At 39.0% G+C, this 22896-nt stretch overlaps 1 protein-coding gene across 2 annotated transcripts in view; it reads left to right on the forward strand.

Annotated features, from left to right (window-relative positions):
• The first annotated feature begins 2515 nt into the window (after positions 1-2515).
• The window catches only part of LOC149589743 (glutamate receptor ionotropic, NMDA 2A-like), a 62425-nt gene continuing 42044 nt past the window's right edge, over positions 2516-22896 (forward strand). For both annotated transcript variants that reach the window (XM_089861781.1, XM_089861780.1), the window contains exons 1-2: positions 2516-2677; positions 16050-16210. In XM_089861781.1, the coding sequence (XP_089717907.1) occupies positions 2558-2677; positions 16050-16210 (281 nt within the window). In that variant the 5' untranslated portion in view covers positions 2516-2557. The remainder of the gene's footprint in view (positions 2678-16049; positions 16211-22896) is intronic.

Consider the following 22896-nt stretch of genomic DNA (forward strand, 5'->3'; position numbering starts at 1 on the left):
TACGTTAAAAGCGACTTATTAAATGAATACCATTGAGCTGTCCAAAATTTGTATTAAAAATTTATTTTAATTACTTTATGTAAAATTAGTAATATAAGAGATATTTTTACCTCTCCGAGTGACGTATGTCACGGAGAGGCTCTAATTTCGACGTGTCTGTGTGTCTGTCTGTTGTTACACCCACGTGACCGCGTTCACAGTTTCCAAATCGGAGCAAACGTGTTCGCCATTTCCGAACTGCTTTCACAGTCACAGAAATGGCTTCTCTACTTGAGTTTTCACACCACCATCTTCTGGCCTTTGTCCATCCCACACGGACACCAGTTTGTACTTACGGGCTTCTAATCACCACCATCTCTTTGTCTTCGACCATCCCACATAGACACCAGTCTGTATATACTGGCTTCTAATCACCACCATCTTCTGGTCTTCGTCCATCCCATTTGGACACCAGTTTGTACATACTGGCTTCTAAACACCACCATCTTCTGGTCTTTGTCCATCCCACTTGGACACCAGTTTGTACATACTGGCTTCTAAACACCACCATCTTCTGGTCTTTGTCCATCCCACTTGGACACCAGTCTGTACATACGGGCTTCTAAACACCACCATCTACTGGTCTTCCGTCTATTCTACATAGACACCAATCTGTCTCATTGGCTTCTAACTCCATCGTCATCGTTTGGTTTAAGACATTCGCGGCGATCAGCTAGGGTTACGAGAAACGTCTAGCCTCCCTAGGGTGGGTTGTCCACCAAAGGTTTTCGCAATTGCGGTTGTTCTTGCTTTAAAGAGTAGTTCGACACCCTTATATACTACCTATTTGAGTAAGGCGAAGCAACCGGCGTATGCTTCATTTCAAACGCCAATATTAGTCAAGTCTCTCGAGAATGTTTAATTGTTCTTTATCAAAACGATGTAACGCTCAATAAGGCAAACAACTGACGAAGAAAATATTTAATATTAATTATATTTATTTTAATATTTAAGATAATTTTGTTTCTCAATTCAAAATTAATACGGAAAGAGTTAAAAAGCAGCTTATGTTTTTGTCTGTGTGTGTCCGTCCATTGTTACACTAGTGCGTCGCGTTAGCAGTTAGCCTTGTGTTGATGTGTTAAGAAATCATACAGAACCTTAATATTCCCTTTTTCCATAATATAAAGTGAATATGTGGAAGTATTTTTCGTAATTATGATGTATTTAGTACTTTTGTAGCTTTATAGCTCTGTTTCATTTTGATATTCCAAAGATATTTTTTAATATTGTTATTTGAAATGGCTGTTTATATATTGCTTAAGCTATACTACATCTGTATATAGAATAATCCTTGGTTTAGTGACTTCATGAAGAAAACTAAGACCTAGACTCCGGCGGGTGTAACAAGTAATATCCGCAATAGGCATAGTGAAATAGAGTGTAAATAATTGAGGCCTAAGGTGAAGTAAACTTTTGGCTTTGATTTTCGTGCCTGAAATGAAGAGACATTAACGGTTCAGAGTGAGCCGAAAGTTAAATACACTCTTAAATAATCAGGTGAAGATTTTATAATAGAAGAAAACACTGTGGTGGCAATTAGATTAGTAAAAGGGCTGATGCTAAACGGGTAGTAACTACAGACTTATTTTTCTCTTTATGGTGCGCATTGACTATTAGTGCGTCTAGCTACAATTTAGCTTTGGTGTTATTTAACGTTAACATTCATGTTGGCAAACTAAGAATATTGTTGAGGTGAGACGAGACGATAGTGTTTACACTGCAAACCAGTTGTGAATGTAGCTATCAGAATACAGGGTAAACAGCTGAAGCGTAGACTTCATTTCCTGTTCTTTTCCCCATTGACTGATTTCCATGTGTCCAAGATTTATCCTTATTGGATGTAAAATGTCGTCTGCTTTACTGTACATTCGCTATGTTTGGAATACTGCTTCAATATTTCGTAAATTTTTACTTCCAAAAAGTGAAATAATTCCATATCTAGGTAAATAAGTTTGTAGTAGTAGACCTTTTGACTCGGAGAGGTAATATTTTGGTTTTCCCAACTTGTTCTTTTTTACTTTGCAGAACCTTTCGATACGTTATCATGGCTAATGATTTTATTGGTCAGCATTCACGCCGCTGCTTTCATTATTTTCTTCTTCGAGTGGTTGAGTCCAGCTGGGCTGGACATGAGATCTAAAGCACCTAAAGGTCAGTATTACGTAAGAATCGTGTGTATCCAATTCTCGCGTCGTTCTGGAACTAGATTTCATAATTATAGAAAGTGTCGTACTTATAGAACACATATTATAAACTCATGGTAAATAATTTTTTTATTGTAAAGCACACATCTACTCTAATGTTATCACAAGGTCAAACTTTTAAATCAAATAGGTCAAGCCTAAAAAAGTTGTTGCTAGACGCTAGTACTTCTTTAGCACTAACATTTGCGAGTGTGTCTTTTATGGTAACAGACCATCGTTTCTCGGTGTGTCGCGCTAACTGGTTGGTTTGGACTCTGCTCTTCGGCGCCGCGGTCAACCTCGACTGTCCGAGGGGTTTCACAGCCCGGTTCATGTCCAATGTCTGGGGATTCTTTTCCGTCATATTCTTGGCCATCTACACTGCCAATTTGGCCACTTTCATGATCACGAGGGAAGAGTTCTACGAGCTAACTGGCATTGAAGACAAACTGGTACGTTACTTAATTATAAATACAGTGCTTTTGTCCTTGGCACGCCATGTTTTTCTTATATAGGAGAAAGTGGTTTGTTATGCACAGTCACAATTCATTAGCAAATTAGATCAAACTGCGTGGTTGGTATGAGCAGGGATCCATGTAAAGGCTCTTTCAGACGATCCAACTTTTTGACTCAGCTTGATGGGTCAACTCGCGTTGAATCAACTAGTTGGATCGTGTGAATAGACGCTGGATGAGTTGAGTGACCAAAAAAGTAGGCTAGGAAAAATTGGATCAGTGATCCAATTTTTGCTGACTCAACTCTTTAAGTTCATTTCTCCAGGCAATCAAAATGAATTACAAAAAAGCCTTTTTCGCGGGTTATTTCGTAAGTGCCAAGGTAGGTGGCGCTTAAAAAGTTCCATTTGGCGGTGAAAGTTTAGTCGTGTGAAAAGGAAGGATTTACTTTACTTTTCCCTTCAAAAGTTGGGCAAGTTGATACAACTTTTTGACCCATCGAGCTGAGTCAAAAAGTTGGATCGTCTTAAAGAGCCCTAAGTTTAGAAGCTGGAGTAGAGAACGGTTAGCCTCTCCTTCAGTCCGACTCATGACCCAGTATAGAGCTCCTCCCTTCAACGCGGAACGAAAATTTTAAATGATCTTATTGGCTCACTTAAACTACGTTTTGATGACGTTGCTGACGGGGACGGCGAAAAATACGTAGTTCCTTTTTACCTCTGTAGCTATGACCCGCCTCTTATTTCATACCCCTTCGTCCATGGGAAGAAGGTCCCAAATTCCACTGTTCTCTATTCCTGCTTCTAAAATTACGTGGATTCCTAGTATGAGTAACTCTAGTAAAAGCCTTTTAGAATTGGTATGGTCATGGATATGAATGAATACTAACGTATTATGCGTTATTTTGATTAACCCTAAAGTGTTATTAAGTTTCATTGAAATGAAAGGTTAATTTCTTAGAGACCAACATCATGACAATTGATGACAGAAATATCAGAAACGCCCTGTAGAGCGTGCTACAGGAATTTCGCTAATAAGAAAGCACTGCGTTTCGCGATTGGTCAGAGGTGCTAATTTCAAATTATCAATATGAAATCTCAAACTAATTTTAATTCGAAAATCATTCGAAGGTATTTCCTATGCAGATTGATCTAATAATTAGTACCAGAATCGATTAAAAATCGCTTGATTTTCCTTTTCATCCTCCCTTTAACATACTTGATTCTTACTTACTGTTATTTTATTTAGTATAATAACTGAAATATGCTAGATGAAAATTAATCAAGATGCAATTACTTACATCTATTTTCTCTTACTCGGTAAAAGTAGGCAAACAGCATCAGCCAAGAGCAATTAGCTCGCTCGTAAAACAGTAAAACAATCTCTTGCTCTCCTTCAAGCTCATAAAGCCAAATTTGTCTGACCCCTTTTCGTCCTACAGGCAGTTTGAAATCTATTATATCCCATCTCTTGGACGGACGGTAGCAAACTGTTTCCAACTCCACGTTAATTCTATTTATAATAATAATAACAAACCCTCCATCACTTGCCATTCATCTGACTCTTTCCATCTCTTTTAAATTTCTAGAAAAGTAAATTCACTCAAAGCTATTTCTGATCGCAAGCTTGACAGATATTCTCTCTAACAAGCTTTATCTACTTTTGACTTTATGATATGGACTAGGAATACACAGATTTTTGTCTCTTGTAATCTTTAAAGGCCGACTTTCAGCGAAAAGGGTTCTAGCGAACTGAAAACCGAGCATCGAGACTAACAATGCCGCAACCGTGCCGATTTTACCGAATCCCCGCTGGGGCAAAAGTTGGAAACGTTCTATCTAACTGAAAGCCGTGTAAGGTGGTTCTAGCGAACAGAAGATAAACAATAGAATTCCTTTTTCCTCCCAAATTATTGGGTCTTCTCTGAAGGACATTCTCCATTGTTCATCTTCAGTTCGCTAGAACCATTTAGCACGGTTTTCATATAACTATAAGCCTTCCAACTTTTGCCCCATACAGCGGGGATTTGAAAATCGGCACGGTCGCTCCATTGTTAGTCTCGATGCTCAGTTTTCAGTTCGCTAGAACCCTTTTAATTGGAAGTCGGCCTTTAAATTGCCATTTTCTCGGCAAACCAAAAGCATTGCCTTCTGTGATTGTGACAGTACCCGTAACTGAATGTTTTCACGAAGATGGCGCTGTATTCTCTTTAATTTAGACTCATGGACAATGCTGATACTAAAGCCACCAGGCATAGACACACTAATGTATTATAGGGTTATGGAAGTACTCATTTGTAATCGTAACAAACTAACGTAAATAGGAAACTGGGTCAAACAGACTTAGTTTATGCAATAGATAAACAGGTTATCGGCGTGAAGTACTTAATATGAATTTAGTTACAAATGTTTGTTCCTTCCGTATTTCACTGATTTTATCATTTATCCAGCACTTTCCAGCATTTGAATTTATACAATTTTAGAAGTATGTTATTTCGACATTATCAAAACCACGATAATTCAAAACATTCTAAAAGGTTACTGGTATTAGTTAGTATAGGGCGCTGTGTTTAGTTGTGGCATAGTCTAGCCACCACCTCTTTATGCATTGTAAAGGGAACCACATGTAAATAAGTCCAAGGCTTAGTGTGGATATTGTAACAATAATTTATTTGACCTCCCTAAAAATCAATGTAAATATCGCGTTAGATGTTTTTTTAATATGTTAGCAAAACAAACTAACCCTTTATGAAGGGCCCCTTTTTTTACTGGTTCTGGTCGCGTTTGGTTTTTTACCTGGTCTCGCGAAATCACACTCGCGACGTTAAAACGCGGGCACGAAAAAACTATAAACCTCGCGAAATCACATTGGTGACGTCAAAACGCGGGAACGAAAAAACTATAAAAGGAGGGGGCACACAATGGCTCTCTCTCTCTTGCTCTGCTCGCTGCCGCCACGCCGACCGATGACCATCGCTCCAGGACCCGAACTCTAAGGACGTTAGCCGCAAGGCCCCGGGATGACCCGAGACGATCCAGCCGCCCAAGGAAGGATCATGTTGGCGCCAAGACTTCAACGCTGCTAGTGCGCGCAAAATACTTTAAATATCGTGTCGAACAAAGGGTCCGGTAGGCCTGGAAATTTAACGCGCGGGACAACTATGTCGGAACGACGGGCAACGCCTCTGCAAGAAACCATGGTATCGTACTTTCGATTTACTTAACATAAGAGCTCTTCGCGATTATTGACCAGAACCAAACCAAACGTTTATAGTGAATATTTTAGTAGTACTATGTTAAACTGTAACTTCTTAATTTTATCAATGCTGACACTGTTAAATATTAAATACTAATTCCCCTAGACAAACGACCAAAGTATTCTTATTATTAAACTTATATCCATGCATAGAAATAGTGTCGCATTATGGGGGTCCGTCCGGGATCAATAATTGAACCCCATTTTAATTTTAAACGTAACGCAAAGATTAATGTTTTGTAGAAGGAAAGCTAGATAGCATGTTTTAAAATAGTAATTTGAAGTGATGCCCCTATTCATAATTTTTTTTGTTGTTAGTTAAATTACGTGGTTAACGTAGGATTTATTTTATACGTGGTTAACGTAGGTCTTTTTTTACATTGTTAAATTGTTATACGTGGTTAACGTAGGTTTTTGTGTAGTTTTTTTTATAAATCTTGTGGTAGGGTAGCATAACTTTAAAGATTATTACTTAGGCGTTAATAGTTGGTCACTTCTTTTAGAGCATTGAACAGCCCCGTAATTTATAGGTACCCATGGTCATATGGTTTATTTCGCTTATCCGAGTTTTTAGTGGGTCAAAATTGCCAAGTTTTTTTTGTCTAAATTTAGTAGTTCGCAAAATTTTATTCGCAGTCTTATGATGATTCATGTCAGATCACGCCTTTGTAAACCAGTTTTAGGTAAATTTTATGCTTGTTATCAGGTGCATATAGCTCAGCAAATTAGTGCCCGAGAGTCTCGATCCCTTAAACGCAATTTAAATCAAAGCACAATGGCCGCCGGAGCCAGCAATGCGGCGGGAGCAACGGGAAACCCCAATAGTGACCCTAACGCAGCCATTATCAGAGATCTACAAGATCAGATAAATCAGTTAACTGCCCTTTTAGCCAATCAAAACAGCGCGAATAGCGCGCCAAATAACCAAGCAGGTGCAGGTAGTGCTAACGCGGGAAACGTGGTCAACGTGTTGCCTTCTTCATGGGCGCCCCCAATTTCAACCCCCTCTTTCTCTGGTAGTTTCAACGAAAATACCAAAGAGTTTTTGCTTAAGGTTAGGCAGGTATTGGCGTCCCGCGATTGTCCAGAAAACTTGTTTGTTAAACACTGGATCCCAACAATGCTCACAGGTGCAGCTCTCGAATGGTTTCATACAAAACCCCCCTTTGCCGATTTTAACTCTTTTTCCACCGAGCTTACTGCCGAATTTAACGCGTATGCGAATGATGACGTAATTTTAGAAAGGTTAGATTATCGTATCCAAAAACCTGGCGAACCAGTCGCTAATTATATAGAAGCATTGCAAGGTATAATGAGAAAACTAACTGAGCCTCTCTCGGTTGCTGCTCAAATTCGCGCTATTAGGAAAAATTTAAACTAAGATCTTAGGGTTAATTTAGCAACAAAGAAATTTACTTCAGTTAGGGAACTTCTAGCTGATGCAGTATTGATAGAGCAAGCGAAAAACTCGCGTAGAACCGAAAAACCCAAAAATGAATCGGCCGCAAACAACACCCCCTCTAACAATGGTCAACGCGCTGCAGGTACCCTCGAATGCTTTAAATGTGGAGGTCCTCACTTTCAGGATAAATGTAAGAGATTCAATAGAAATTCTTGGGCTCCAAATTTGTATCAAAACAACCATAGGCAGGATTATAACAGGCAAACGTTCTACCCTAGTCAAAATTTCACCCCCCGTTTTAACAACCATAGAAATGGTGTAGTGTGTTATGAGTGCAATGAACCAGGTCATACCAGGACGAGTTGTCCAAAACTAAGGGAATCGAACAATACCAATCGAAACACCCCCCAACCACCTGTACAGGGAAACTCCCAGCAGGGAAGGACTCCAAACCCGGTTCCTTCCCAGCCTCGACAATAAACCCTTTATCTTGTTATACGGGATCCTCAAAGTAAAACACGAAAACAAATTCTAAGAAATCAACAACAAATCCCAATTCAAAATTTAAATTGCAAGCTAATAAAATTAATAGTAAAACTACAACACTAAATCCTAGTTCAGATGATCAGAAAAACCCTTGTTTAGCAAAAATTACAATGAAAGTTAATGGTTTAAATTGTGTAGCACTTGTGGACCCCGCATCAACTTTTATCCCTTATAGATGACCAGTTTCGTGATAAAACAACAAACATAGTTAATAAAACCAGTAGAATTAAGTTAGGTATAAAACTTGCGAATAAGACTAGAGTGACTTCCACAGGTAGTGGCATTGCGCAACTTCAACTCCCAGGGAAAACTACGTCATGTACTGATTATTTTGTTAAGAATTTAATTTTTCCATGCATTCTGGGTATGAATGTATTACATACGGATGGTATGATTTTAGATTGTGGTGAGATGACGTTTAGTTGGAAAAATTCCCCTGGAGAGAAGTTTCAGTTTTTGCGCGATTACCTCAAACACTTTCCCAATAGTTACTTAGAATCTAAAGTAGTCTCTCTTAGTGCTGAAGCGATAGAAATAGATGAAACCGAGCTAGAAAAAGCCTTGTCATTGGCAGAGGTTACGCCCACACAGGGGTCAGAACTTGAAAATTTAGTAAATGAATTTAAATGTTTATTCGCTAAGAAACCTGGTATAACTAATATTGCAACCCACTATATCAATACAGGTGATGCATCCCCCATTTCATGCGCCCCCTATCGGTACTCTCCCCTTAGACGAACGCAAATAGATAACATTATAAACGAAATGCTAGCCGATGATTTAATAGAACCTTGCTACTCCCCTTGGTCCTCCCCTTGTATTTTGGTTTCCAAGAAAGATGGATCTTTTCGCCTGTGCATAGATTACCGCCCACTGAATAACGTAACAATAAAAGATAGTTACCCCTTGCCACGAATAGACGACATTCTCGATCGCCTAAAAACCCCTAAATACATAACAACATTAGACATGAAGGCAGGGTACTGGCTAGGGATGGCGAAAATTCCGGAATTCCGGAACATATCCGGAATTTTCAGAAAAATTCCGGTACGGAATTTTCCAAGTTGAAAACCGGAATTCCGGATCATACGGGATACCGGTTTGTACGGAATTCCGGGTCATACGGAATTCCGGGTCATACGGAATACCGGTTTGAACGGAATTCCGGGTCATACGGAATACCGGTTTGAACGGAATTCCGGATCATACGGAATGTTTTCAGCCAACATTACTCAAGAATCAAGAGTAAGACACACCACTATTGTATTCAATCTTCATCTCTTCAAATTATACAAATGGAAACCTTCCATAAACGGCGTCACACACTTAAGGGGGGAGGAGTTTCTGAATTTGTGACGGTCCGTGACAAGGGGGGGATTGGCGTAATGCTATTCGTGGCGCCACATTCAACTTTAATTTTGTTAGGAAGTCGGTGTATAAGAGGGGCGGATTGGCTCTCTTTCGTGATAAAATAATAAAAATAAAATTCTAAATACCACCGTTGAAGCCGGTTTTAGTCCAGAATTGAAACCGTTTTGATTCCGGAATTGAAACCGTTCTGATTCCGGAATTGAAACCGTTCTGATTCCGGAATTGAAACCGTTCTGATTCCGGAATTGAAACCGGATTTATTCCGGGATTTTTCGGAGTGTAAAAAGAATCCGGAATTCCGGAAAATTCCGGATTTGACATCGTCAAATACCGGTTTCGGAATTTTCCGAAAACCGCCATCCCTAGTACTGGCAAATTCCCTTAGATGAAGGTAGTAGAGACAAAGCAGCCTTTGTTACCCATAGAGGCCTCTTTAGGCCAAAAGTCCTTATGTTTGGTTTGACATCCGCTCCAGCAACCTTTCAACGAATGGTTGATAACTTATTAGGCCCACTAAGAGATCTTGGTGTTTGGGCATACCTCGATGATATCATTGTAATATCACCCACTTTTGAGAAACACCTGTCAACCATAAAAAAGGTATTTTCCACCCTTCAACAAGCTGGTCTCACTATAAAGGCTAGCAAAACAAAGTTCTGTCAGAAAGAGGCAAAATTTTAGGGCACGTAGTTTCGGAAGAAGGAGTGAAAGTAGACCCCGAGAAAACCTCCGCCATTAGCGAACTCCCCGCACCCAATACAGTAAAGCGGTTACGTAGTTTTCTCGGTATGGCATCATACTACCAACGTTACATTGAAGGCTTCTCCACCATAGCTGAACCTCTGAATACCCTCTTACGCAAAGACACCCCCTGGAATTGGACTTCGGTCCAACAGGAAGCCTTTGACCGTTTAAAAACCCTACTAACATCCGCCCCTATACTATGTCCCCCTGATTACACACAATCGTTTCAGGTCCACACAGACGCTAGTAACACCGGTCTAGGTGCAGTTCTTAGTCAAACAATCAATGGTAAACCAGTTGTCATTCAGTATATAAGTAGTACCTTAAACAATGCAGAACGCAATTATTCGGTAACCGAGCGTGAATGCTTGGCAGTGCATTGGGCAATTAACAAATTCCGACCGTATATTGAAGGTAGTAAAGTAGAGGTCTTTACTGACCATTCAGCTTTGCAGTGGTTACGAACAGCTAGGGATCCCACGGGCAAATTAGCTCGCTGGCGCTTAAGCATAGAACCTTATATTTCGGCCATACGTCATGTGCCCGGTAAGCTTAATGAGGTAGCGGACGCGTTATCTCGTTCTTCGGAGGAGGAGACTGACTCGCTGGTCGAGAAAGAATCCAACCCCGATGACGCACCTATCCTGGCATCTGTCGCGTGCAGCGAAACCGCCATTGACTTTGAGGAGGACGTCATCATCAAAGCTCAATCGGCTGATATTAAAATTAATGCTATTAAACTTTATTTAATTAATCAAACCGAACCCACGGACAGTAAGTTGAAGGAATATGTTAAGACCCACGCACCCAAATGTACGATTATAGAGGAAATTGTTTATCGTGATATTTTAAGGAAAGGTACCTCGGACAGCTCGTATAGAATTTGGATCCCAAAGGAATTAGTCCCACTGGTGTTACAGTTGAACCATGATTTAAAGATTTCAGGGCTTTTAGGAATATTTAAAACGTTGAAAAGAATTCAGTCCCGTTATTATTTTGAGAATATGACTCATTTCGTTACCCATTATGTAAGATCTTGTAAACCATGTCAGGCGAATAAAAACTCCCAACGCGCTCCAGCAGGCCTTATGAAATCAGCCGAACCGTCCGACCCATGGCAGGTAGTGTCAATCGATTTGAAAGGACCGTTTCCTGCTAGTAAAAGAGGAGCTACCCAATTGTTAGTAGTTTCTGACCTTATGACCAAATGGGTTGAGTTATTTCCCTTAAGGCGCGCTACCACGAAAACTATAGTTTCAAAATTAGTCGATGAAGTTTTTACACGGTTTGGAATACCCTCTACAGTTATTAGCGACAATGGTAGCCAATTCGCTAGCAAAATTATGACTTCCGTTTGTAAAGAACTGGGTATTAACCACCGGTTTACGTCATTTTACAGTCCACGCGGAAACCCAGTGGAAAGGTTTAATAATACGTTAGGTACTATGTTGGCAACATATGTTGAAAACCATAGGGAATGGGATGTCGGCATTTCGCAGCTCGCGATGGCATTACGTACCGCACCCCAGGAAACAACCAAGTTCACGCCTGCATTTTTAAATTTTGGGCGCGAACTCCGCACCCCTTTTGATATAACCCCAGCAGTCGACCCTCACTTAAATACCTCTGAATCTAATATTGTTGAGCAAGCCGCAAGTATTCAGGAACGTGTAACGTCCGCACTTGAGCAGGCAAAGGATAACATTTTAGCAGAGCAGTCAAGGCAGTCTGCCTATTTTAATGAGAAAAGAAGAGATGTTGAATTCTCTGAAGGTCAATTGGTCTGGCGTAAGAAGCATAATCAGTCTTGCGCAGGTGAGAGAATAGCTGCCAAATTATTAGCTAATTGGGATGGGCCTTTCAAAATTCATAGGAAATTAAGTCCTCTCACCTATAGATTAGCTACCATACGCAATGGTAAAGTTTTAAAGGGCACGTACCATATTACGCAATTGAAGCTCCATAATTCTCGCGATAGCGAGATGGAACCAGTTCATGCCCCTGAAGTTAACGGCGGTGAAGCCGGCGATCTTGTTCGCACTATTCAGTCCCCCAGGTCTAGTTCCCCCGATTCCATGATAAGTGACCAACTATCGTATCGCAGGAGGCTTAGGCCTAGGAATAGGATAACTAATAGAGTAATTAATACTCGGAATAATTAAATATAATTCATGTCGGATTTACGAAATTTTGTTTTAGTATGATTTAGAGTGGTTTTCTCTTGGTATAATCAGATAATTTAGTGATATAGAGTGGTTATCTCTAGGTGTAATTTAGTATGATTTTTTTTTCTACTGCAGTATTGTATAATTTTTAATAGGATCCTTGTATATAATATCATGATTTGTTTAACTTATTCTTAGTTTTTGCTGTGCACTTCTTTTCGATGTTAATTTTTTTTTGATATTTTTTTTTGGCATCACTTCGTGCAATTTTTTTTCTCTCTCGAACTGTATAAGAGTTTTTTTTGTAAATATGTTTTCTTATCGAACGAGGTCGTTCGAAGCCTAGTGGAGGGGAATGTAACAATAATTTATTTGACCTCCCTAAAAATCAATGTAAATATCGCGTTAGATGTTTTTTAATATGTTAGCAAAACAAACTAACCCTTTATGAAGGGCCCCTTTTTTTACTGGTTCTGGTCGCGTTTGGTTTTTTACCTGGTCTCGCGAAATCACACTCGCGACGTTAAAACGCGGGCACGAAAAAACTATAAACCTCGCGAAATCACATTGGTGACGTCAAAACGCGGGAACGAAAAAACTATAAAAGGAGGGGGCACACAATGGCTCTCTCTCTCTTGCTCTGCTCGCTGCCGCCACGCCGACCGATGACCATCGCTCCAGGACCCGAACTCTAAGGACGTTAGCCGCAAGGCCCCGGGATGACCCGAGACGATCCAGCCGCCCAAGGAAGGATCATGTTGGCGCCAAGACTTCAACGCTGCTAGTGCGCGCAAAATACTTTAAATATCGTGTCGAACAAAGGGTCCGGTAGGCCTGGAAATTTAACGCGCGGGACAACTATGTCGGAACGACGGGCAACGCCTCTGCAAGAAACCATGGTATCGTACTTTCGGCTTACTTAACATAAGAGCTCTTCGCGATTATTGACCAGAACCAAACCAAACGTTTGTAGTGAATATTTTAGTAGTACTATGTTAAACTGTAACTTCTTAATTTTATAATGCTGACAGTGTTAAATATTAAATACTAATTCCCCTAGACAAACGACCAAAGTATTCTTATTATTAAACTTGTATCCATGCATAGAAATAGTGTCGCAATATCCATTCATTGAAGATACGAACAATTAAGGTTACCGTAATGAATTTACAATATGCGTTAGACTTATCTGCCAAGCCCTGGGGAGGACCCCCTATTGGTCGAATAGTACCACCTCACGGATTCGTCAAATAGGAGTAGTCCCCAGTGCTTCGCGGAGAAGCCTAACGCGTAGTGTCCATTACGGAAACCTAAATTCCTTGTATCTTCTTTAATAGACCCAACCAACAATTAAACAAGTTGGCTTCGTCTCGTCTCCTTCTAAGGGATAGGATCACGTGACTAATAAAGTTGACTCTATAGTACCATCTGTCGTCGAGCGACGAAAATAAATCTGTTAATTTTCTGATTGGATTAGAGTCTGACTCTTGGGGTAAAACCGAGGGGGTAGACACTTTGGATCTCTGTGTACACCTGAGTTCAAAAGAGTTCAGCTTTGAGAGTGCATTGAGTTCAAAGCCTTCGGAACTCAGAGTTCAGCTTTGAGAGTGCATTGAGTTCAAAGCCTTCGGAACTCAGAGTTCAGCTTTGACTGTACATTGAGTTCAAGACATATTGTACACCTGAGTTCTCAAGTGTCTACCCCCTCGGGTAAAACAGGTTCTGCGCATGGCAAATCTCCTCTCTGGCAAAATCAAGCCAATCCATTTAACCCTTTCTTGCCTCAAAAACCGAGAACGAGATCTGTGCCGTTTTAAAAATTCAAAAGATTTGTTGGTTGGGTCTATATTGTGGATAGAAACGTGGTTTCAGTTGATATATTAAGAGTTCTAGCCCTGGGTATCATTTTAAGAAACGTATTTTAAAATGGTTGAATATGAATATGTTTATTGCTATCTTCGGATTCATTTACTTTTAGTTACAAGTAGATTAGAGCTAGAGGCGGGGAACGCTACTGTTTAGTTTCACTGACGGACCTTCCGTTCATTAATCACTAATTGGTTCCCCTTAATTATCGTTTTAACTAGTTGCTATTGAATATAGATTCGAAATTCCATTCTATTGTATTGTTACAATAGGCGATTTGAATTAATTACCTTTGATCAATTCCAATACTGATTAATTAGCGGACTAATGGAGTTAATTAGATTGTGGTTAGATTCTGAAGTACGCCTTAAATAGCTTTCATGCTTTTTAATAGATATCTTCAATATTATTCTACTACTTGCGCCCTTCATAGATATCTTATATATTTCAGGAAGTTTGTATGTTTGTTCCTTTTACACAATCGCAATTAGTTACCAAATTTGAAAAAATTTCACGGTTAATATTTGCAGAAGTCAATAATACTTCTCTTCGAGAGAAGTGTACCACAAAGCGGGGCAATTGTAACATGATTCTTCCCAATTTGACAAAACGTCACTGTTAATATTAGCAGAAGTCTACAATACTTCTCTTCGAGAGAAATATACCACAAAGCGGGGCAATTGCAACAAAATTCTTCCTCCTAACATCAGATTAACATTTGGAGCAATTTTACTAAACCGAACCACATACGCGATAAATAGTTCCCTCATCATTACTCTATTAGCGCTTGTTTATTTTTGTTCCACGTCAAGACAATCAAGGTTTGTGGGTTGATTGTTGAGGATTTAGTACCGAACAGCCATAGAATTCACCCTAGCACGGTGCGATGCCCATCTTAAGTTTGATGAGCAGGAGAGCAAACAAAAATGGGTGAGCCTGGGATGAATCCTGTTACACAACTAAAGTATTAAGAGGATACAGTGTGTCATCCTTCTTCTATTATAACCTTCTGGTCTGAGGAAGGTTTCCTCAAGGTTGGATCCGCGAACCCCTTGCAATTAAGCCTCTTAAAAACGTCCCATTTTAGACCCTTAATATTTTAGTTTTTTTTTTAATAACCCGTTTTATTGAATTTAAGGTTGTAAAAAAAGATGAGTTACTTAATAAGACTGTAATGAGACACTTTATAAGGGTGGGCCCAAGCCTCAAAGACTCTTTACAGTGTCTACATGGAGAGAAACACTTAAAACCACCTGACAACCTGATCGTGAATGATCGGATACATTAAAATATATAATTTTTTTACACATTTTATTAAGTTTTATTTTTGTTATAAGGAACTTCAATATTAGGTCAGTGATAGATTTAATTTTAGAAGCAGGAATGGACAACGGATTTACTTCAGTCCGACTTATGGCCCAGTATAGAGCCCACTCTCTCCAACTCGTAACAGAAAGTTTAAATTATCTTATTGGCTCACTTAAACTACGTTTTGATGACGTTGCTGAAGAGGACGGCGAAATATACGTAATTCCTTTTTTACCTCTGTCGCTATGAACCGAGGGGGTAGACACTTGAGAACTCAGGTGTACAATATGTCTTGAACTCAATGTACAGTCAAAGCTGAACTCTGAGTTCCGAAGGCTTTGAACTCAATGTACAGTCAAAGCTGAACTCTGAGTTCCGAAGGCTTTGAACTCAATGTACAGTCAAAGCTGAACTCTGAGTTCCGAAGGCTTTGAACTCAATGTACAGTCAAAGCTGAACTCTGAGTTCCGAAGGCTTTGAACTCAATGCACTGTCAAAGCTGAACTCTTTTGAACTCAGGTGTACACAGAGATCCAAAGTGTCTACCCCCTCGCTATGAACCGCCTCTTCTTTCATACCCCTCCGTACCGGGGAAGGGGGTCCAGGACTTTGACGCGCGCCCACATTACTCAATTCTCCATTCCTACTTCTAAAATTAAATCTAAATCTATCCCTGATTAGATCAATAAATTTGGAATTTTTATTTTGATAGCTTCAAAATCCGTATCTGGTGGATCCAGCCTTTCGCTTCAGCACCATTCCATTTGGAAACACGGAGGCAGTTTTGCGAGACAATAAACCGGAAATGTACGCTTACATGAAAAGATTCAACCGTTCGACCGTCAACGAGGGCATCGCGGCTGTCAAAGAAAGGTTAGAAACATTCTTCAAATTTCTAAAAGTTGGGCTGAGTTGAAAAATATTCGCATCTCAAGCCATTTAAGAGGTTTGTGACATTTTGACGTCTTTAGACTGTCACACACCAAAAATTAGATCCAAGTATGTTTTAATTTTAATTTATATTTCTAATAAACCAAAGTTCCTTAGCCATCCTGTGATATTAAAAATTGTCAGTGTTATAGTTTTGACTGGCAATATCGTGTAGTCATAAAGCTGTCCCCAAATTCCCATTTAAGAAAGTATATTTTCGTTAAACTAAGGAACAATTTCTTCAAATAACCCTATTGTATAGGACTCAAAATTTTAGCTGCTTGAAGACGCTATTTCCAAAATAGAGGTAGCAGTATCGTCTGCTTAGTTTAAGGTTAAGATAAAAAGCTGGACTGTGAATGGGTCCAAAGACGTTAGATAGCACTTCAAAGTTACCACTCCTTCGTTATAAAGCCATATCTATAGTCTTTCTTGTAAACATACCATCTTATTAAATCCTAATTAACCCATTTTACTTTGTTTAAAACACCCTTAACTAGAATTGATCCGATGATCGTACATTGTATTTATTACTTCACTTAGCAATTGAGAGATTTACAATCAATATCTTTTGCATATTGGCTTAAGTTCATAAGATATGTTCCAAAATTTTGTCACTGGTTACAAATTAGAGCTTGTCATTAAGTGACGTAGGTCATAGCTTCTCGTAAAGCGACGCCTGGTGAGACGCTGTTAAAGACTTACTACAGACTAGAAAGGAAGATGGACTGTAAAACCGCGTGAAATTATTCTCACTTGTAGTTCTCGAACTAGCTCGAGCTGTAAGTCTCTAGTATAGAGAGCTTTCGGTTGGAGGAGGAGCTGAGTCTCGTGACATAATTTACGCTGCCATATTGGTGGGTTCAAAGCAGGAATGAAGCTGAGACCACCCAATATGGCTACCAGAACAGCGGTAAGACTTGGGAGGGTGTGACGTACTACTATCCCATCTGAAAGCTCTCTATTACGAAGTATAGGTAGTACGTGTCATACTTACGGAACATATCTTGTAAACTTAATATCAAATCAATCGTGAAATTAAATCGGAAAAGCTATGAGCAATGACCCCATTATCTAATATTCGACCTTTAACCCTTCCATCCCTGAAATTACGGAAATTTCTGTTAATATTCAAATATGTGTGGGAGTTGTGGCTAGAGGTAATGGGAATTCTCATTCGGAAAAGTTAAAGATTGGGATTGGAATCGGAATCAACTTTCAAGAGTCAAGTTTTTGAATAATAAAGCAATAAATTGAACCTCACTTGCCAAGGATAATTTTCCAAATCGATGCCGGGCGCGAGCCCAGGGTGGGGGGGGATGTGCTCCCAAAATCTCCAATACTTAGAGGACCTTTAAAGCCTTGTTCACACTCGCCGGAGAAATTTCGCCGGATAAGTGTGAACAAAATATAGTAGTGTCAGTACTACGTATACAAACGTCATATCCTTCTATCTCTTAGCTCAGTGTCATCCCCCTACTTGGCGCGTACAGTATCCCCACTTACAAGAGCGTGCCTAGATTGAAGGTTACAGTCTACACCCCATTTTTAATGACACTATAGTCGCTCGATCTATTGTCATCAACAAAACTAATTACAAACGCGGTGATTTGAAGTTTCTCGTGAATCAACTTGAGCGGGCTTTTAGACAAGTTTCCAAGTACTGTTGAGGGTATTTTTCACCCGGAATGATTTAGCAGACAGCACTAAAAGAAATTTCTTAAAGTTAAAAGTCAGGCAAGAAAACGCAAGTCGTTAAAAGGTTTCGTACGGGCAAGTCCCATAATCCTTGCTAATATAGCTATCCTTGCTAATAGCTTAGATATATATCAAGCTAGATATAGAGAGGGTTTCAAAACTATATGTGGGAAAACCAGTTCTGAACCGTTACGGCGATTCCAATATAAGTGTGAACATGACTTAAGGCTCGGCTTCACAGACTCCGCTCGATAAGAAGTGGCAAACTCGTCACTGCTCATTGGACAAGGAGTAATCATGCACGGAAGTGAATAAGAGCGTAAACGGGGCATTTCAAACGTTTAATTTTAAGCCAAATGTCAAAATTAACTTTTTTTACTGAAAGGTAGTAGAAAAACCACGGAAATCTTGGAGACAAATGTGGTGACTTTTTATTTATTCGAAAAACCCGTCGCGCTCATTGGGTATGACTAAAAAATTCCCTTACTATAATTGAAATTAAATTAAGGCCACGATTATAAAAGCAAGGTTTAACTGATATAATTGTAAATTAGATGTTTTAAGGCAAATTAAATTATATTGGTTAATTTGTAGCCTATACTGGGCTCTTTTGAAACTATATCCAGGCTGAATGTACTCTGATTTGTAGAGAGCTAAAAACTTGATCATACAAGTGAATTCTCGATATTATCTTTTACTAAATCTTCCGATTTCATGTAAGTTTTTAAACTAGGATCTTTTATCTTTATTGTTAACAATTACGGATTAGTTTTTCTTAATTAAGAAATATGGCAAGTTATGTTCCATAAGCATGACACTACATATACTTCGTAATGCAAGAGACTTACAGCTCGAGTTAGTTCGAGAATGATACTCGGTTTTGCAGTCCGTCTTCCTATTTAGTCTGTACCAGGGATAGATTTAATTTGAGAAGTAGGAATGGAGAACAGAGTAATCTGGACGCGCGTCAAAGTCCCGGATCCCCTTCCACGGTACGGAGGGGTATTTAAGAAGAGGCGGGTCATAGCGACAGAGGTAAAAAGGAATTCAGTATTTTTCGCCGTCCCCGTCAGCAACGTCATCAAAACGTAGTTTACGTGAGCCAATAAGATAATTTAAACTTTTCGTTACGTGTTGGGGGGAGGGGCTTTATACTGGGCTATAAGTCAGACTGAAGTAAATACTAACCCTTCTCCATCCCTACTTCTAAAATTAAATCTATCCCTGTCTGTACTAAGCCTTTGACAGCGCCTCACCAGGCGTCGCTTTACCAAAATCTATGACGTTTCACCTACGTTGTCACTTCATGACAAGCTCTCACTAACCAGTGCAAACTTCTGGAAATCATCTCGACTTGGAGAGGTTCACTTTGCCCTGAAGACCATAAAGTTATTGTAATTATACATTAACAATTGATTGATTGATGGACCAAGGTAAACGCCTGTCGTAAGCTTTTAGCTGCGCGAACTCTAATGGGCTGTTCACAAATTACTTATTGCGGAGAGCGGGGGTTGGGGTTATCTTTGCGTAAGTGCTACTATTTATAAAGAGTCGTAGTGAAATTGCAACGTGACGAATCATGTTTTACTACATTATACAGCATAATTTAATATAATTGAAGACTTTTACCGGAATCTCCGTTCTATTTACTATGAATAAAAGCATAAGTTTATAAGATATGTTCCATAAGTATGACCCGAGGAAGGACGCGCACCCAGATTACTCTGTTCTCCATTCTTGCTTCTAAAATTACTACTATCCCTGATATAATATAAAGCAGACGACGTTTTAATCAATTAAAAATTGCCTTGTATAGAAGGCCATTGGGATTAAAGCGGAAATTAATTCTCTAAATTTTGAAGGGATTTTATATTACCATAAGTTTATAAGGTATGTTCCATAAGTATGACGCTTCCTATTCATAGTAATGCTAGAAGAGACTTACAGCTCGAGTGAGTTCGAGAACGACAAGCAGGGATAGATTTTATTTTAGAAATAGTAATGGAGAACAGAGTAATGTGAGTGCGCGTCAAAGTCGCGGACGGATGGATATGAAAGAATAGGCGGATCATAGCGACAGAGGTAAAAAGGAATTGCGTATTTTTCGCCGTCCCCGTCAGCACCGTCATCAAAACGTAGTTTAAGTGAGCCAATAAGATAATTTAAACCTTTCGTTACGTTTTGTAGGGAGGGGGCTCTATACTGGGCTATGAGACGGACTGAAGTAAATATTAACCGTTCTCCATTCTTCTTCTGAAATTAAATCTATCCCTGATAATTGTTAAGGAGAAACTCTATTAAACAGGCTACATATGTTCTAAAAAGTAAGAACAGCAGAAGCTATAGACCAATTTTCAAAAGTCGGTGGTTAGATAAAATGTTACATCAAGATAAGCTATACTGCGCCTCTTTTTTGCAAAGGGTGTATTTCAATTTTAGTCCCATTATTTTTGTCACACACAAATGTTCTTCTTTCTTTTCAAGTATATTGTTGAAGAATAGCACTTTTTTGCGTCACGTAATTTTTGAATAACGTCTTATTTGTTCGCTGAATGCACTCCAGTGTTATTAACTCCTGGTTAAACTTAATTCAAAGCGAGACTCCACCTCTGAAAATCCTCCTTGCCTCAAAAAATGTGCACGAGCGCTTTAAGCCTGGTTTTCACTGCCGAAATTTTCACGGAACAGAAAAGAAAAATCCGCAAAATTTTGCGGAAAAGTACTTAAAAAACGGCGGCAAAACGTTTTCACCAAACTTGTAATATCATGAAAGTGTGCGAGCTCGTGGAGACCAAGGCTTACCAGTTATGTTGAAAATGCACTAATAGCAACCTATCGATTTTCTTAGACTTTATTGTCTTTGTAAAAACGTTCAATTTTATCGTGTAAATAACGATTAAGCCAAATTTCTTTAGCAAATCGTTAACAATACATTTTTACAAATTTAACTAGACAACAGAAACGTCTTGAATAAAGAAAAATGGCGTCGAAGAAAAGCCTCGCGAGCTGACCAAAACCAAGCCTATGACGTCACGCATTCGTCGATTCCTATTGGCCACCGCTTTCCTTTCCGTATAAATTTGCGGAAAAATAGAAAACCAATTTCATGCTTGCTGCCCAGAAAACGCGAAACTTTGCGGCAAGTTACCTCTAAAAAAACGGCGCGGAACGCGGTTTTTCCTGCGTTTTGGGCCAGTGAAAACCAGGCTTTAGAAAACTATAAACTTCGACATAAGGTACGCAAAATACACAAACTATCGACTAAAGCCCGAAAAAGAACATCCCAATGGGAATCAACTAAAATTCCCGGTTACCCTTCCTTCCTCAAACACGAAATTTTCCAAACGGTTTTAATTGAATTTCATATCGGGTTTTCCCGACCCCCATTGTTGTGTTCCTCTTCCACTCTCAGTAAGCCTAATTGTCCCCAAGGGAACGTCCTATAGATGGCGCTGACCAAACTCCCTTAATCTAAAGTTTGTCGTTTTAAACATAGATGGCGCAGTTAAGCATAACTGGTATTGATCAGAGTATGGTTCTGAAGTCGATACCAATCTAAAATGCACCGAATCCAAATCTACGTGCGGTGTTATACAGCATTATAATATACAGTATTGATGGAAGTAGTCTGAGCATATTTAAGGTGGGATTGAATGTCAGATTCGTTTCGTTATCTATAATAACACGCGCGGCTTTTCTGAAGTAGATTACGACGAAGTTATTAAATGCTGTTGCTTCAATTTCTGAGTTGCAATCGGTTTTTTGGGTATTCATAATCCTTTAATTCTACTATGATTCTGTTACTATGAATATTCTCTTTTGGATTATAGTATTACCATTATCATGATAAAACCATAGCAGTAGGTAGAAAAGGCCGATTCAAATTCACTTGGTATTCAATGGTATCGATGGTATTCAATGGTATTCAATGGTATCGACGGTATCACGATGGTATCGACGCCATTTTTTTCTCTGTGGTATTTTTTTCTCGGCGCCATCTTGTTTTTCTCTGACGTCATTCTCGGCGCCATTTTTTTCTCGGCGCCATTTTGTTTTTATTTGGGCTCTGACGTCATCGTTTCTTCTCGGCGCCATTTTGTTTTTATTTGGGCGGGAAATTTGAAAATGTTAAGCCTTATCGGACTTCAATCAAGACCAAAGTTCATTGTGATTTTCAAAATCCTGAGTTTGCTGATAAGGCAAGCAAAGATTAGGATGTTATACTACAGTTATAATATATTAGGAACTGAACGTCTTATATACTAAGATATTTTGGGAATGGTGACAGACGGCATACATTCTGATTCAAACCTTAATATTAATTAATGTATACCATTAATAATAATTTTATTGACTTAACAGGGTGCAACGCACGCTAACTTAAATAATTGTCGAAGAAAATAATTAATATTAATTACATTTATTTAAATATTTAAGAAAAACTGGAAATTCAAAACACTTCAAAACTTTGACACGAAATTTGAAATTGTTAAGCCTTTGCGTGGGTAATTTAAATCTCGGGTATAAAACCAAACCAAACCTAACCTATTCTAAGCCTATCGCACTGCGAATATTCTATTTAAATCTCTACACTTATCCCCTAAGTTGATATTTTCAAATCTCGCGCCAAAGCGGAAATGGGATCGGAATTCCTGCTGTCTGTCCAAAATGTTTGTTTAAGAGAGTCTAGTCGAACTTGGGATGAAGCCAATTAACTAATATATAGTTATTTATTTAAATATTTAAGAAAAACTGGAAACTCAAAACACTTTCTTCAAAACTTTGACACGAAATTTGAAATTGTTAAGCCTTTGCGTGGGTAATTTAAATCTCGGCTACTAAACAAAATCAAACCTAACCTATTCTATCGTGCTTAAAAGTGTTGTTAATTGAATGAAAAGTCGTTGAAAGTGTTGTTAAATTAATAAAAA

The sequence above is a fragment of the Phalangium opilio genome, unplaced genomic scaffold, assembly GCF_054372755.1.
Source record: "Phalangium opilio isolate 3A_F unplaced genomic scaffold, DU_Popi_V2 ptg000505l_1, whole genome shotgun sequence".
NCBI lineage: Eukaryota > Metazoa > Arthropoda > Arachnida > Opiliones > Phalangiidae > Phalangium > Phalangium opilio.